General features: G+C 35.4%; 1 protein-coding gene across 1 annotated transcript in view; it reads right to left on the minus strand.

Annotated features, from left to right (window-relative positions):
- FYB1 (FYN binding protein 1) overlaps positions 1–15,526 on the minus strand; it is a 185,881-nt gene that overhangs the window by 8,895 nt on the left and 161,460 nt on the right. Inside the window, exons 10-16 of the mRNA XM_060091654.1 lie at positions 13,050–13,072; positions 11,907–11,973; positions 11,005–11,139; positions 9,311–9,336; positions 6,487–6,553; positions 3,891–3,981; positions 2,565–2,727 (exon numbers count right to left, since the gene is read on the minus strand). Coding sequence (XP_059947637.1) covers positions 2,565–2,727; positions 3,891–3,981; positions 6,487–6,553; positions 9,311–9,336; positions 11,005–11,139; positions 11,907–11,973; positions 13,050–13,072 — 572 coding nt within the window. The remainder of the gene's footprint in view (positions 1–2,564; positions 2,728–3,890; positions 3,982–6,486; positions 6,554–9,310; positions 9,337–11,004; positions 11,140–11,906; positions 11,974–13,049; positions 13,073–15,526) is intronic.

Genomic DNA, 15,526 nt, shown 5'->3' on the forward strand with positions numbered 1-15,526 from the left:
TCAGAAATTAAGAAAATTAAACATGTTAAGGATCCAGCTCAAGGAAAGTCTAACCAGCAGTTTTAGAAAAATTAAGAAAAGCAAGAGATTTGGAAAAATAAAAGGGAAAGTAAGCAGATATGATCATTGAATTGTGGAATAATGCAATCGTAGATGCTCTTGGTGGTCCTGCCACCTGCCCAGGAGTAGGCTTCAATTCCTGATGGACACGGAGTTGTTGTATAAGTACCCCAGTTTGTTTCCCACCAGATGGGATAACACTGCCGCTCCGAGTTCCCAACTGATTAAGCTCCTACTACCCAAGTGTACCTTTTTTTGATAACAAGATTTTATTAGCTGCCTTCTCTTCCCAGTCTACTTCTCCACGTGCTCATGGGAGTATCCCAGAATCTCCTCCCAAATGGGAAAGCCAAACTAAGACAAAGTCCAGGCCAAAGAATGTCTATAAATAAAAACAACTAGTACGCAAGTGCTACTGATATAATCATCTGGTTTTCATTCTGTTTGAGATGGACCCCCAAACCACCTAAGAATTGAATTAGTTATCAGTGAGCTTGAGAATTGTAAAGTGCATTGACCCTGCAGCAGAGAAAAAAAAAAGAAGATAAAAGTTACAAGGAACTCTTGATTTTATCTACCAGAATGTCATGTAATGTTTTCACCTCTCATTTTTAACAGATGATAAATTCTAAGAGGATAGGAGTCATCCAGTATTCATAGCAGTATTTAGAATTATTGATGTTGAAGTAGAAAATGATAGCAGATTACAAATTATCCCAGAATGGCTGTTGCTTTTCCTCATTCTTAAGGTCTACTGGTTCCTAGGTAGGAGTCTCCTCTGAATTTCTGTTTTTGATGCTGAATCTACATCTGCTCATCTGTATCTATACATGTTTGCTGTTGAGGTCATTTATATCCTGTTACTCAGAGTATGTTCTGTGGACCAGCAGCATCAGTTACCTGGGAGCTTGGGAAAACACCTTACCTCAGACCTACTAAGTTAGAATCTGCATTTTTAACAAGATCCCCACGTGAAATGTATGCACTTTGAAGTCGAGGAGCATTGCTGTAGATGGGATTTGTTGCGGGGAAAGAAATCTCAGGACAGCAGGTCAAGATAAGTCTGAAGCTTGTCCTCTGGAGAAAGGTCCACATGACAAGTACTAGAACAATTCTCTGTTGTGAAAAATGTGAAATAATTTGGAAAGTAGAGGGAAGGAAACATATCATTTAGGCCCATCACCCTAATCAGCCACTATTAGGATTTTAGTTTGGTTTCTTTTATTTACATATTTTTTAACATAGCTGTAAATAAATCCTATCCTACTGTAAGCAGGCTTCTTATTTCTCTTACTGTTGTATCATGAGAATTTCCTCATGCTATCATAATCATCCTGGAAAATACTCAGTTTGTATATTCATCATAACTTATTTAATAATTTTAAAAATTTGAACATTTTAAAATATTTTGATGACCTTTTAAAGCATGAAGTTATTCTGCATTTAAGACTATTCCTTGGGGTACATCTTCACAAATCCTGGTCTGAATGAGGGTTTTCTTTGTCTTCTGGAGCTCCATCTTTGAATTGTCTCCAGTGACCTTCAAGTCGTAATGCTACATACCCCTGCCTGTTATCCTTTGCACCCACATTCCATTTTTTTCTTTTAAAGCCAACCACACCCCTTCCATAAAAATTTTAGATCCATTTTCCCCACCCTTGAGTCACTGTATTTTATTCTTAAAAAAATCTACTTCGGTTCCTGTCCCTGAGTCACTTTCCTGTCATTAAAATTGAACTCAGAGTTTGTGTTTTCCATGCAGACTTACCAAGCTGATATGGGACAACCATGCTGGCTATTCAATTTTAAATATAGGACAACATAATTTTGACTTACTCTTCCCTGGACGTTAAATGAAATAAGCTTCCTTTTAAAACTGGACAAAAACATTTCCATCTGCCAGCTTTAGTAGCTAAGAGAGGACAGGACTCTCTTGTGTTTATTTGGAATAGAATGTCATATTAAATGTGGCCGAACAGGAAGTGAAAACAAGTGAATTTGCAAGGTAGGAAAACTGGAGATTCTAGGTGTGACATATGCAATATAATTTCAAACCAGACCAGAGCAGAACCACTCACTACTTTAGCAGAGTGGTTCTCACTTTAGTGTACATAGGAGCAAACTAGGGAAGCCATTATGATCACAGACTCTGTCTGACCCACAGAGTACGTGACTCAGCAAGTGAAGGGTGGGTCCAGGGTGTTAGAATTGTAATACACACAGGAGTTTTCTGATGCTGGTGGTCTGTGGGACCACATTTTCAGAAGCACTAATTTGGCAAAACTTTGGCAACTCAGTGCCAAATATAGCAGGTGGGAAATGAAAAAATAAAATAAAATAAAATACATTGATTCCAGCACAGCAAGATCTCCAGTTTCTTAATGTTTTCCACAATTCACAAAGCATGAGCAAAAACAGTTAATACAAATAGGAGTGATCACTAAAACTTGTTTAGTCGTTAAATTCTGGGGTGTCCTATCTATAAAGAATAAATAGTGACTTACATTTTCCTTCTTCATTCCTGCAGAGAACTTTTGTATCATCTGTGTTTTGTATAACTTCCAGGGATTCCCCAGGCTTTACCTGTAGATCTCTGTTCCCCCACTTTTTAGAAGTTAAGTAGGGTGAAACTTTGGTGGAATAGAGGACTCTAATTTCACCATCATACTGGAAAAATAAGGAAAAGCATTTACGTTATTGATTGATGTGTATTATTAAAGTAATTCATTGACAGATTTATTAAGAAAATCTTTGTAAATAACTAGTTCCTTGTTTTCAAAAAATAACAAAAACTTCTTTGGAGAAAAATCACTCATAACCTCACCAACCTAATAATTTTTTTTTTTTTTTTTTTTGCCATACGCGGGCCTCTCACTGTTGTGGCCTCTCCCATTGCGGAGCACAGGCTCCGAACATGCAGGCTCAGCGGCCATGGCTCACGGGCCCAGCCGCTCCGCGGCATGTGGGATCTTCCCAGACCGGGGCACGAACCTGTGTCCCATGCATCAGCAGGCGGACTCTCAACCACTGCGCCACCAGGGAAGCCCCTAATAATTATTTTTAAAATAAAAAGTTTTTTAAAATTTAAGATGTAATGCATGTGTTGATTTGTCGCACTCATATATTGCAAAATGATAACAATCAGAACTTAAATTCTATTGGCTTGATTATCTCGCAATATTACCATTTCTTTTTTTATAGTGAGAACATTTAAGATTTGCTCCGTTAGGGACTTCCATGTATATAATACAGTATTGCTAACTATAAGCACCGTGCTGTAATTAGATCCCTAAAACTTATTCATCTAACTGCTGAGTATTTGTACCCTTTGACAGACATCTCCCCATGCTCCCCTCCTCTGGTAACCACGATTTTACTCTTGATTTCTGTGGGTTTGGTTTTTTTAGATTCCACATATAAGTGATATCATACAGTATTTGTCTCTGTCATTCTGACTTATTTTGCTTAGTATAATGCTCTCAAGGTCCGTCCATGTTGTCACAAATGGCAGGATTTCTTTGTTTTTCATGGCTAAATAATATTTCACATATATCTATCTATCTCACATCTTTTTTATCTATTGTATTTTTAGCTTACCTCATTAAGTTTCAAAGGACAGCTAAATTTAGATGATTATCACAGTACATATATTGTGCATGTATGAGAGTTTGCTTAATTTCTTATAGGAATAAATTTAAATCTAAAATAAATTTTGTAGAAAATAAAGGAGTTGTGATGGAGAACTGTGATATTGATAATTACACTTTTAAAAATCATCAATTTTTTTATTAGCACTTTGAACTTTGTATGATATTTAAATGTAAACATACTTTAAATTTTTTCCTGAAGTCTTTTTCTTCTTTTTCTTGCTTTTTTAGTTTCTTAGGGTCTTTTTCTTCTGCCTTGGCCTTGGCTCCTTGACTAGGATGGCAGAATACACATAAAATAGCATTTAGTTTCAAAATATAAGAAGAATAGTGTATAACAGACAATTCATAATATTACATTTTTGTTAAATTTCATTTTCAATTATCTTTGTTAGAAATCTAGTACATTCATTGCAATAAATGATAACATTTTATAATGTAGAATAGATCTTCAAGAGAATACAGACTGAGTTAAAATGGAAGTGAGAGATAATGTATTATGTTGAATGGTATAAAATGACTGAAGTATAGTTTAAACATGATTACATATCAGCAGTTTCATATGATTCAACCTATTCTTGAACCCCTTATATTTTTCAACCCTTCCTAGAAAATTAAGTGGTTTGGCTAATGTCATAGAAAAGGCTTTTTAAAAAAGAACACTTTGTGAAAGACTGATTTTTATGGCTTAAAAAATTTATCTATATATAATCTACTTAAAACAAAGCCAGGGTCACATCTCATGATACCAACTAAAGCCAATTATTATAAGAGAGGTGAACAGCTCTGAGGTAGTGATTCTCCAGCCTGGCCACATATAGGATCACCTGGGAAGTTTTTAAAAAATACCAGCCCTTGTCTAATTCCCAGAAATTAAATTAATTAAAAATTCTAATTAATTAAATTGAGTGAGGTCCAGGTACTGACATACATATTTTAAAAGCTCCTGGGTGATATTAATTTGCAACCAAGGTTGTGAACAATTCCTGGGTTAAGTATGGATGTTAGGGAAAGGCTGTGACTCTCTGTAGGAGGGAATTTAAAAAATCAGAATATTTGTGAATAATGAAAAATTTTAAACACTGACATTAATTTTGATTACCTAAGGTAAAGTTTTGTTTGTAACTGATTTATTTAAATTTTTGAATCTTAGAATTTAGTTCATTCACTGGGAAATGAATTAACACACTGTCCTGCCCTAGGTTCTGCATTGTCCCTCATATCTTCTCTCTGATGGTACCTGGGTAGTAGTGGAATCACTGGCCTGGATTAGCACTCTGGAGCGATCAGAATATACATGAATGTTAAAAATGCCCCACAAGCTCTCTTTAAAGGTAATTTATTGACATTTATTTAAAAAGTAGAATGCTGTGTTAGAGACACATGATTGCCTTAAACTCTGAAAATAAGCAACAGGAAAGAAATTAGTACATATTGCACAAAGTTTAATCAGCTGGGGCTTATTTTGCTTAAAGAAAAGGGCCAGTGGGTGACTCTGGGTTCCTAGAGAGCTATTTAATGGAATGTGGTGGCATTTCTACAGTAATATTAAACACAAAAATGTGCTTAAAACTGTCAGGAATAGAAGTGACTTCCCAATGGTGAGGAATATTAAAACTTAACATATTTCTGAAGATTAGATTTTCCTTTCATGGAGAACTGAAAAAGGAGAATGATTCTCCTTTCATATTTCTGGTGTGTTTTGCCTGTAGAACTTGATCTTCCTATATAAATAACAGGATATTTTCCCCTCAGTTTCTTTGATCTTGCTCTTGTTCTGTAAAATTAGTTTAACAATGTTGGTAAAAAAAACAAAAAAGACAAAAACAGAAACTTAGAGTTCACTCATGCATTTTTACCAGTACAGCTCAGAAGACACCACTTACTGTATTCCATTGATGTTACTTTTATCCTTTAACTGATCAACTTCAAGATCTTTTTATTCATCTTTCTTTTTTCTTGAAAAAGCTAGAGAGGTGTTCTTGCTTCCATACATAGCATGTATCAGATCATCTCACATATTTATTGGAGTATAGAAAAGCATCCTAACGTGTTATTTTCTATTACAAAAGAATTTTCAAAAGGTACTCCTCTTCTATTAATTGATTTTAGATTTTCCTACAACTTTTGTCTAAAATTAAACTGAAGCCATAGGTAAGCTAAAGAATGTCACTATTCACTGTTGACTGTTTTTGTTTGTTTGAATGGAACCTTTGAGAATCAGATGATTTTGTGAAAAAGTGACATAACTCTTAAAAGTCCTTTCAAAACACAAATCTTCTCTCTCTTTTTTTTTTCATAAAAGGAAATGATCTTCTTGTGGAGGATGGAGGAGTCTTGAAGCAGGTGGGTTAGGATTGAGACATAAACTAAGCAGTGTGTTCAAGACAAAAAACGTTTTGAGAAAAAAGTAAAAAAGGGAGCGAATGAATCAGTGAGAGCAGTTGCGATCAGGCTCTCAAATATTTTCCCAGTGAATGAGTGAATAAATGAATGAAGATATTGATGAGTCACAGGTCAGAAGATAATCAGGGGACAGGAAGAAGGACCACTGGGAAGGGGTGAGGGGAAGCGAGAGAGAGAGAAGGAGGAGGAGGACCTGAGCTATCCATCCATTGACAAACCTGGCAGAGAGGTCAGAGTTGGGATCAGGGAGAGGAGGACTGAGCCAACAGGATGGCACACAGCACACACGCCCTCACTGGGGTTTTATTCCAGCTGAATTTTCTTGAACCGTCTGATTTTCATTACTTTATTGTAATGAGAACATTTAAATTACCTCATCTCTGGTGGTGGAGCAGGGAAATCAGAGGCATCCACATCATCGTAAACTTCATCTCCCATGTCTAACAAAAGACAGAATAGCAAATGTTGAAACACTGTTAGTGTACATTTTGATATGAGCATTCAATGGTATTTTAATATAAAGATTGTTTCAAGGACAACAAAATAAGTTTTCCTGAGGTCTCTGTACATCTCTCCTGGAAGCACTGCCTATTCCTTAAAAGGGAGAGGTTCCTATCTTCCTTGATGCTTGTGTTAAATATCCCTCAAAAAGAAAAACAACAACAACAAAACAGTGACAATGATTATAACTATTGTTATCAGAAAAAAACCCTAAAGCAATGACTGAGATTATTTGAATATCCACAAGTGTGATGAATTGTAAGATTAGTAGGTTGCTGACAAGCATATCAATATTACTGGCCATTGGCTGCAGGTAGAGATTGAAGTCAAGATTTTTATGGGATTTGGGGTGCTAGGATAATATATATCATTTTATTTATATATCTTTGTCTTTGTGCCTATCTATCTATCATCTATCTATCTATCCCTCTTTTTTACTCATTGATCTGTCTTTATTAACTTTTACCTTATAGGAATATTATGTGTGGCACTATTGTAAAATAAAAGACACTTCTGATACCAGCAGGTCCTGAGAATCAGTATTGGTGGAAAAGTTGCTATGACCTTAACTGGTTCAAAGGCTTTTCCAATATGTAGACATTTTTCTTGCTTCTAGACTTCTTGTTAATAAAGTCAGGAGGAATGTGTCCTGTCTACACCTATTAAGTTGCTCCACAGCAAATTAAGCGGAAGAGATGAGTTGAAGAGAGTACAAATGTTTTAAGGAATGATTATCACAGAAAGTTTAAAATGTTCTCTGGTAGTGGTAAGGATTTGATTTCCTTTAAAAAATCCCCCCCCCACCTTGGGACTTCCCTGGTGGCACAGTGGATAGGACTCTACGCTCCCAATGCAGGGAGCCTGGATTGATCCCTGGTTAGGGAACTAGATCCCACATGCATGCAACAACTAAGAGTTCACATGCCATAACTAAGAAGCCAGGGAGCCGCAACTAAGGAGCCCGCTTGCTGCAACTAAGACCTGGTGCAACCAAAAATAACCCTCCCCTTCTGTATATATGTACACACACACACACATATATATATATATATATATATATATATGCTCTGTATATGTATGTATATATGTGCGTGTGTGTGTGTGCTTGTGTGTGTATTTTCCTCCCACTCAGGTTAAGTAATTTCACAGGATAAAACTTGCTCAACTATATGAAGAATCTATAATAAAAATGTAAAAATACAACATATCACTGGTTTCCAGAAAGGGAAAAGTTACTATTCCATGCACATGCACTAATACACATTTGAGAATGAAAGAAAATTAAAACAAGAAACACATTTTTTACTTAATTGATCACATTTTTTCCATTTTGTACCTACTATTTGTGGAGCTAAGTTTCTTGAGTACTTTTTGAAAATTATAGATTAAGATATAAGTTTATCAGTTATTGATCAATTTAAGTTAGAGCCTTACATATTTTCAAATTGATAACTGAAAACAAAGTCAGATAAACAGTCTGGAAGAATAGATTATCTTTGTGTTTGGTTTGCTATTTCAATTGATTGATTGATTGATTGATTGATGTTGGGGGTAGGAGTTAATTAATTAATTAATTAATTTTTGCTGTCTGGCATCTTCGTTTCTGTGCAAGGGCTTTCTGTAGTTGTGGCAAGCGGGGGCCACTCTTCATCACGGTGCTCAGGCCTCTCACTATTGCGGCCTCTCTTGTTGCGGAGCACAGGCTCCAGACGCATAGGCTCAGTAGTTGTGGCTCACGGGCCTAGTTGCTCCGTGGCATGTGGGATCCTCCCAGACCAGGGCTCGAACCCATGTCCCCTGCATTAGCAGGCAGATTCTCAACCACTGTGCCACCAGGGAAGCCATCTTTCAATTTATTTGCAAGTTAAAATAAACTTTTTGAAAGCCCCTGAATATTCTTGTGAGACATTTTATTTTGTTCAAAGTAAATTTAAGAAAACTCCTTTAAAGATCTGTCTCAGCAGGGGTAAAAAAATAAGCTGATCAAATTTGTACAAAGAAGAAACTGTTCCACATTGAGCAGTGGAAAATTTTCCAAAGACAATATACGTGATACATTTTAAAAATCAAAGAAATTTAGATTTAGAAGGACCTTCGTGGCATATAATGTGGCATGTTTGTGGTAATCTTTATGCATAAGTCCAATACATCAAGCTCTGACTGAATTGGGGTGGGGAGGGTCCATGGGGAATGTTGGGGTCCATCCCTACTCACTTGTCCCTTTCTCCATAGTGATCCTATGGCTGGAAGAACTGTTTTTTTTTTTTTTTTTTTTTTTTTCCTGTACGTGGGCTTCTCACTGTTGTGGCCTCTCCCGTTGCGGAGCACAGGCTCTGGACGCTCAGGTTCAGTAGCCATGGCTCACGGGCCCAGCCGCTCCGCGGCATGTGGGATCTTCCCAGACCGGGGCACGAACCCATGTCCCCTGCATCGGCAGGCGGACTCTCAACCACTGCGCCACCAGGGAAGCCCAAGAACTGTTTAAAAATCATTGATATTTAAAAATTTACTCTTCCCACTATTTTACTGTTGAGAAACTGTGGCGACCCCAGGTGCAGTTACTTGACAAGGTTACACAATATATTATTTTCAGAGTCAGGATTTTAATTCAGACAGCTTGACTATAGCCAATCCTTTCCACTACCTCACCTGCAAGGAGTGAGATATAAAATATACAATTAGTTTTTATTACTTACCCACTTGTTTAGGAGGAGAAGGGAAACTGGAAAGAAAATGAGAACACAGTTATAATCAGACCAATATAAACACAGAAATTTAGTCTTTTATTTAGGAGAGACATGAATAGCCTGGAGGCTTATAAAGTCTAATTAATCTGTTGACTGTCATTCCTTTCTCATCCTCCATTTCTCTGCTAAGTCCCAAGTTTTTGTCCATCAATCTGGAATTTAGCAAGACTTTCTGTCAACTCCAGTGTTGACCAAAAAAGTCAAGAGTCAAGATATCCAGTGGTTTATTTTGCTCACAGCCATTAGACCAATGTTTGCAGATTTGTTCTATGAAGTTTGGGCATATTACCATACCAGAGTAATTAAATGGTCTCAGTATTCTGGAGTCATTGTGGCATAGCTCAGGCCCGAAACTGTTTATTTGACTCAAAGAATAGAAATGCCGAGTCAAAATCATCAGAGGTCATAGGAATCTCTATATGACCATGTTTCAACAATATGTACATGTATATCTCCAAAAGAAGAATGGTGAATAAGAGAGGAATATCCACTGAAACTAGAGAGTGAGAGCTTATTAACAGAAGTGATTTGAAATCAGGATCGGGTGGCTTTTAGTTGCAACAGAAAACGACCTTTGCTTTTATTACTTTCTGAGCTTTAAACACACACACATACACACATCACTGGAAGAATGGTGCACAGTTACAGTAAAGTGTGAAAGGTCATTAGTTCAGTGATCTAAAACCAGAATTAGCTGGTGTGTAATTAGAGCAAAAAAAAAATCTGTGCTTTTATTTCTAAGGACTACATTTGAGTAATGCTGCATGAAGAGAAGATTTGCTATGTTTACTTGTAATTTTAAGAGTCCTGTTTATTGAGTGTTGTTTTAGTGTCTCACAAAAGGGTTTAAAATTAGGACTTCTATGTGGAATTAACATCTTATAAAGACTTCAGTTAAGTGTGGTGAATCTATTAGGCACATACAAAATAAGGATGTCCTGTACCAGCGAGTGTAATTAAGATCCTTCAAATTCATACACATGGAACTTACACTAAAGGGTTATTTTTAGATGGAAAGATAAAATTTATGATTTAGTTTTATTTATACAAACTAAAGATATTTAGAATAATTTTATTATAGGATAAATATGTAATTCAAGTAGAATTAATATATCACAATTGTGATATAGAGTTACAAAGACTTTAAATACTGTACTTAGAGAAAAGAAATTCCAAATTGTGTCCTTTATTTCTAGCAATTAATTTTTAAAAGAAAATGTATATTTTGAAGAATAGTCAGTATACAATATTATATAATAAAATGTGGCATTGGAATTGTGAACATTCAGATGTGATGCCACAGTTTAAAAAAGTCCTACTAAATGGAGGGTGAGTGTGTATGAGTGTGTGAGGGTGTGTGTGTGTGCACTTGTGCATGTGTGTGCTTGTACATGTTTGAATGGAAAGCCAAATATATTTTTGAACCATATGATGATTTTCGAATACTTTGTGCTCCTCTTATATAAATGCATGAGTTTAAGGGTGACACAGTAAATGAGGCTAGAATAACTAATGGAAAAACACATTAAAATGGCTTAAAAGTCTGTCAGAAATTGGTTATTGGTTATAAAATATTAGCAGCATTTGATTAAATTATTAGTGTTGTTATCGTGCACTGTATTTGGTGGTTGGTCGACTCTTACGATGAACCTTCATTGTCTGACTCAGAGTCTTTTGCTTTCTCTCGTATACTTTTCTTTCTGTCATCTTTTCCCTTTAACATCTTCAAAATCCCCCAGGACCACGTGTTACTCTTCTCTTCAACCTGTTGCGTGGAGCTTTGAAGCATGCAGGTATTGATCAGATTTTTTATAATTATACTGCTTTGATCATTCAGGCTGTAAGCTACTCATTGTATTGAACAAAATGAAGCTATTACGTTTATAGGTTATGGTCTTTGAATACTGCTTCTACTAGGTAAATAGTTAAGTTATTTTTTCCTATTTGGTAGATTTCTCCTGGTTCTTAAACTAGCGAGCCAAGTCAGGATTAAGTTTTAAACATCAATTTAGCTTTACTGTATTAAAAGTAAGTTGTTACTAGATTAAAAATTTTTAATGTATTTAAATTTTAAAATACGCCATTTCAAAAGTTTAAACACCTATAGGATTCAATACAGGTTTTGCCACAGATAACATATGATCTCAGTTTCTTTGGGTTGCCTACAACTATGATTAATATACAAAGGATAGCCATGTGACTGATTAACTTTCCAGATTGTCATAAAAATAAATTATTGATTGATAAATAAATGATAGGGAAAAGTTTGAAAAAAATCTGCAACACTTCTAATCCTTTATCCCTTTTTCCTTTCACTTCTTTTGATGTAGTTGTCAAGGTTATTCCAAACAATATACCACTTCATTTGAAGTGTGGTGCAGTTACACTTCCGCATTTACTAATGCTGTTAATTAAACATTCAAATAATTTTTGGTAATGTAACAGGGAATGCTATTTCTGCTTTTTATTTTAAATAGAAATCAAAACTATACAATTCCAGTATATACAATACTTTGCAGAAAGGCAATTCGCTGATCATTCTTACCCATTAACAGCATCCTCCTCTTCTATCCCATCATAAATATCATCGTCTGGGGGAGGTGGGAACATCCCTTCATGTGAATTATGGGGGAAAAAGTCTTTTGTTAATTGTATAATTTGGTCACAAATGTTCACTCAAAATCTGATAATAAATCTGTCTTATTTAATCACAGAAAGCATCCTATTTTCATATCAACTATTTAAATAAAAAGTAGCTTTATTTCCCACCGTCACATAGGTAGTAGGTAAATTAATTATTTTTAACATTATCTTATAAGGAATTCTTAGAGGTGAAATGTAATAAAAATATGAGGGAAGATAAAGAGTAGTGTGCATGGGAGATGAAAGAAATGGGGGGGAAATAACTATGAAAAAAGTAAAATTAAATAAAGATGGAGTTAGAATTTATTGTGGAAAAAGAAGGGAGAGGTGATAAGAAAAATTTAATTAGTACTGAGGAGACATTCAGAAAAAACTACTGATCAAGATATAAGTAAAGGAAAGCAAATAAAATGAAAGGTGAATTTATAAACATTGATGGGCTGACTTTTCATTTCTTTATTTCATTTCATCAATGGATATTTTAAAAGTTAAACCTTTATTTAATTTGTTATCCTATAGTCCTTAGGAACCTTTCTATTTGACAAATATTTATTTAAAAAATCTTTATTGAGTACCTTCTCTGTACAGGAATATGCACAGTCAACTTGAAATTTGATTTTTAGGATGAGAATTTTAACACTGCCAGGTATTAGTAACCCTTATTTTGTTGATGAGATAAAAAGGAGTCTTTAGGAGTCATAGCTAAGGTGACCATGTAAGTTATCATCCAAACAAGGATATTTCTGAAAGTGAAGGGGGATACTACTAAAAATTGTGCTCAGACAATTGGCATAAATCAAGACTGCCCTGGGCATACTGGAAGTGGAGTCGCCCTATGACCCATAACAAACTTGGAAGAAAGAACTGACTTGCTCAGGGTCACTCAGTGGCCAGGGCTGGACTCCAGGTCATTGGTTCCTAGTCCAGTGTTCTTTCTACCACATTAAGATCCTCCTCGTTATTTGCAGACAAAAGCATTTTGTCATTAGTACACACGAAAACGTTGAAGACTTGCAGAAACTGCTGATGAAAGTGTGTGGCTTACCTCCACTTCCACTCTGATTGTGGCTAGGAAAAAAAAAGTGGACCAATTAAATTAATATATGAAGTATTTAGCTATCAGGGAGAGAAGTACATATATTAAGCAGTTATACAAAAGAAAAAATAACATTCCAATCAAAAGTTTATCAGGATGTTATTTACAATAGCCAAGATATATCAATAGAAGCAACCTAAGTGTCCATCGACAGATGAATGGATAAAGAAGACGTAGTATATGTACACAATGGAATGTCACTCAGTCATAAAAAGAATGAGATTTTGTCATTTGCAACAACACTGGTGGACCTACAGGGTATTGTACTTAGTGAAATAAGTCAGATAGCTAAAGACACATACTGTATGTTATCACTTATATGTGGAATCTAAAAAAAGTAAAACAAATGAATGAATATTACAAGACAGAAAGAGACTCGCAGATATTGAGAACAAAGTACTGGTTATCAGTAACAAGGGGATGGGGTGGAGGGGCAAGTTGGAGATAAAGCTTTAAGAGGTACAAACTACTATGTATAAAATAAATAAGCTACAAGGATATATTGTACAGCATAGAGAATATAGTCAATATTTTATAATAACTTTAAATGGAGTATAACCTATAAGAACATTGAATCACTATGTTGTATACCTGAAACTAATATAGTATTGTAAATCAACTATATTTTAGTTAGAAAAAAAGTTATCAGATGTTATATGTGAAAAGGAAGAAAAACTGTTCCTTATTGTAATAGATGAGTAGTAACAAAGCAAAAAACAAAGCAAAACAAACCTAATAAGAATCAAGTGAGATTCAGTACCATAAAGTATTCTAAACAATGATACTGTTTGCTTCTAGCATTTTCCCATGGGGCAGTTTTCAGATTATACTGTATTACATCATTCCATAGATGGACTTATTTATAAAAAGAGAGTATTATTCCAGAACCATTATTGCATTAAATTCAATTTTCTTTTGCTATCTTATAGTCACAGCATTTAACTCTTAGTCCAATAGCATTATACTTTTTTAAAAGGGAGAACTTAAAAAAAATTGAAATCCTCTTCATGGGGCCTTTGTAGAGTGTGGCTCCTGATTCTCTAAATCCAGAATTCTGATTTTTAATTTATTTTGATAACATTCTATATTTCCCCTCTTTATAATCGTCTGTTTTCTTATCCATTTCTCCCACTAAAATATGAGTTCTGTGAGAACAAAGGAAGTGTAGAGTGTGAGAACTAAAAAAAAAAATCTCAGAAGCCATCTAGTTCATTTTGCAGAAAGAAATTGAGGCTCTGAGAAATGACATGATATGACCAAGCCCACTTTTAAGTAAATGAAGAGATGAGAGGAAAACTTTAGCATACTGCCTTCCCTTACAATATCCTTTTGGCTACATCTCACTGCACTCCCTGTCACCATTTTTGCCTTTTGGATAATCTGCCAGTTACAGATATCAGTCTGATATTACAATCGTATAGTGTAATTATACACTCATATCTGATTCCTCAACCTTTAAGTCAGAATAAAAGAAATTGGTCCGACGCAGATCTACTGCTAATCTAGAAATAAAAAGTACGTTTGTTAATGGAACTTTGGAGAAAAACATGCTGCAAGTGTCCTAATATACAAATAAGAATTGATTTTTGATGAATTTTTAGTATATTCTCTACTTGCTTACAAACTATTTTCACATTCATTGTCCTCAACACTTCCCTTTGAGCATGAAGCAAGCAGACAGAATTATGTGAAAAACTGCAGTTTGGGTTGGCTGCCACCCCTGGCAAATACAATACATTCCCTTGGAGAGTCTCACACCCAATTCCTAAAGAACAGAGTTATAAGCAGAAGCAAAGTCACCATACATTATTTCACTTCTATAGCCGTTCTTCAATTTCCTATAATGGTCTTTTTGGAATACAAACAATTGATCAGATGAATGAGAGGTAAGGAGAGGAGAGTGTGAGAAAAGAGGAGGAAAGAGAAAGAGGAAAGGATAAATCGCAGGGAAAAGTTTGGAAACATACATAGAAGAAAGTTTTTTTATGTGATGGACGAGTGGTATTTGCACTTGTAATTTCCTTTTGTTCAACGTTTCACATTTAGCACAAAAAATTGCTTAGTTGAGAAGAAAGGGAGAAGAACCGCTGTCAGGACCTGTGCTTTTAAGCCTCCTGTCTGCTCACAGAATTTGAAGTACACAGTCCACTCTCCTTATCCTGGAGGAATTGGGAAAGAGCTGGTAAAGAGTGCAAGGAACCAGGAGGCATCTGGGGGAGGGAGAGGAGAGGATGGTGCCTTCTCATTCTTGCCAGGACAAGCTGCCAGCTATACTCAGCATCTTTCCTTGTTCTACTAAGGACAAAGCATATTCTGTTATGAGATCTCTGCCAGCAGCAGCTGTGGTTTCAAGAAAAAAACTTGTGTAGTAGTGATGTCTCTTATTCCATTTTCTTGTTAAATATGCATAAGGGAGGAATAGATGC

Source organism: Mesoplodon densirostris, chromosome 3 (genome assembly GCF_025265405.1).
Source record: "Mesoplodon densirostris isolate mMesDen1 chromosome 3, mMesDen1 primary haplotype, whole genome shotgun sequence".
NCBI classification, from domain to species: Eukaryota; Metazoa; Chordata; class Mammalia; order Artiodactyla; family Ziphiidae; genus Mesoplodon; species Mesoplodon densirostris.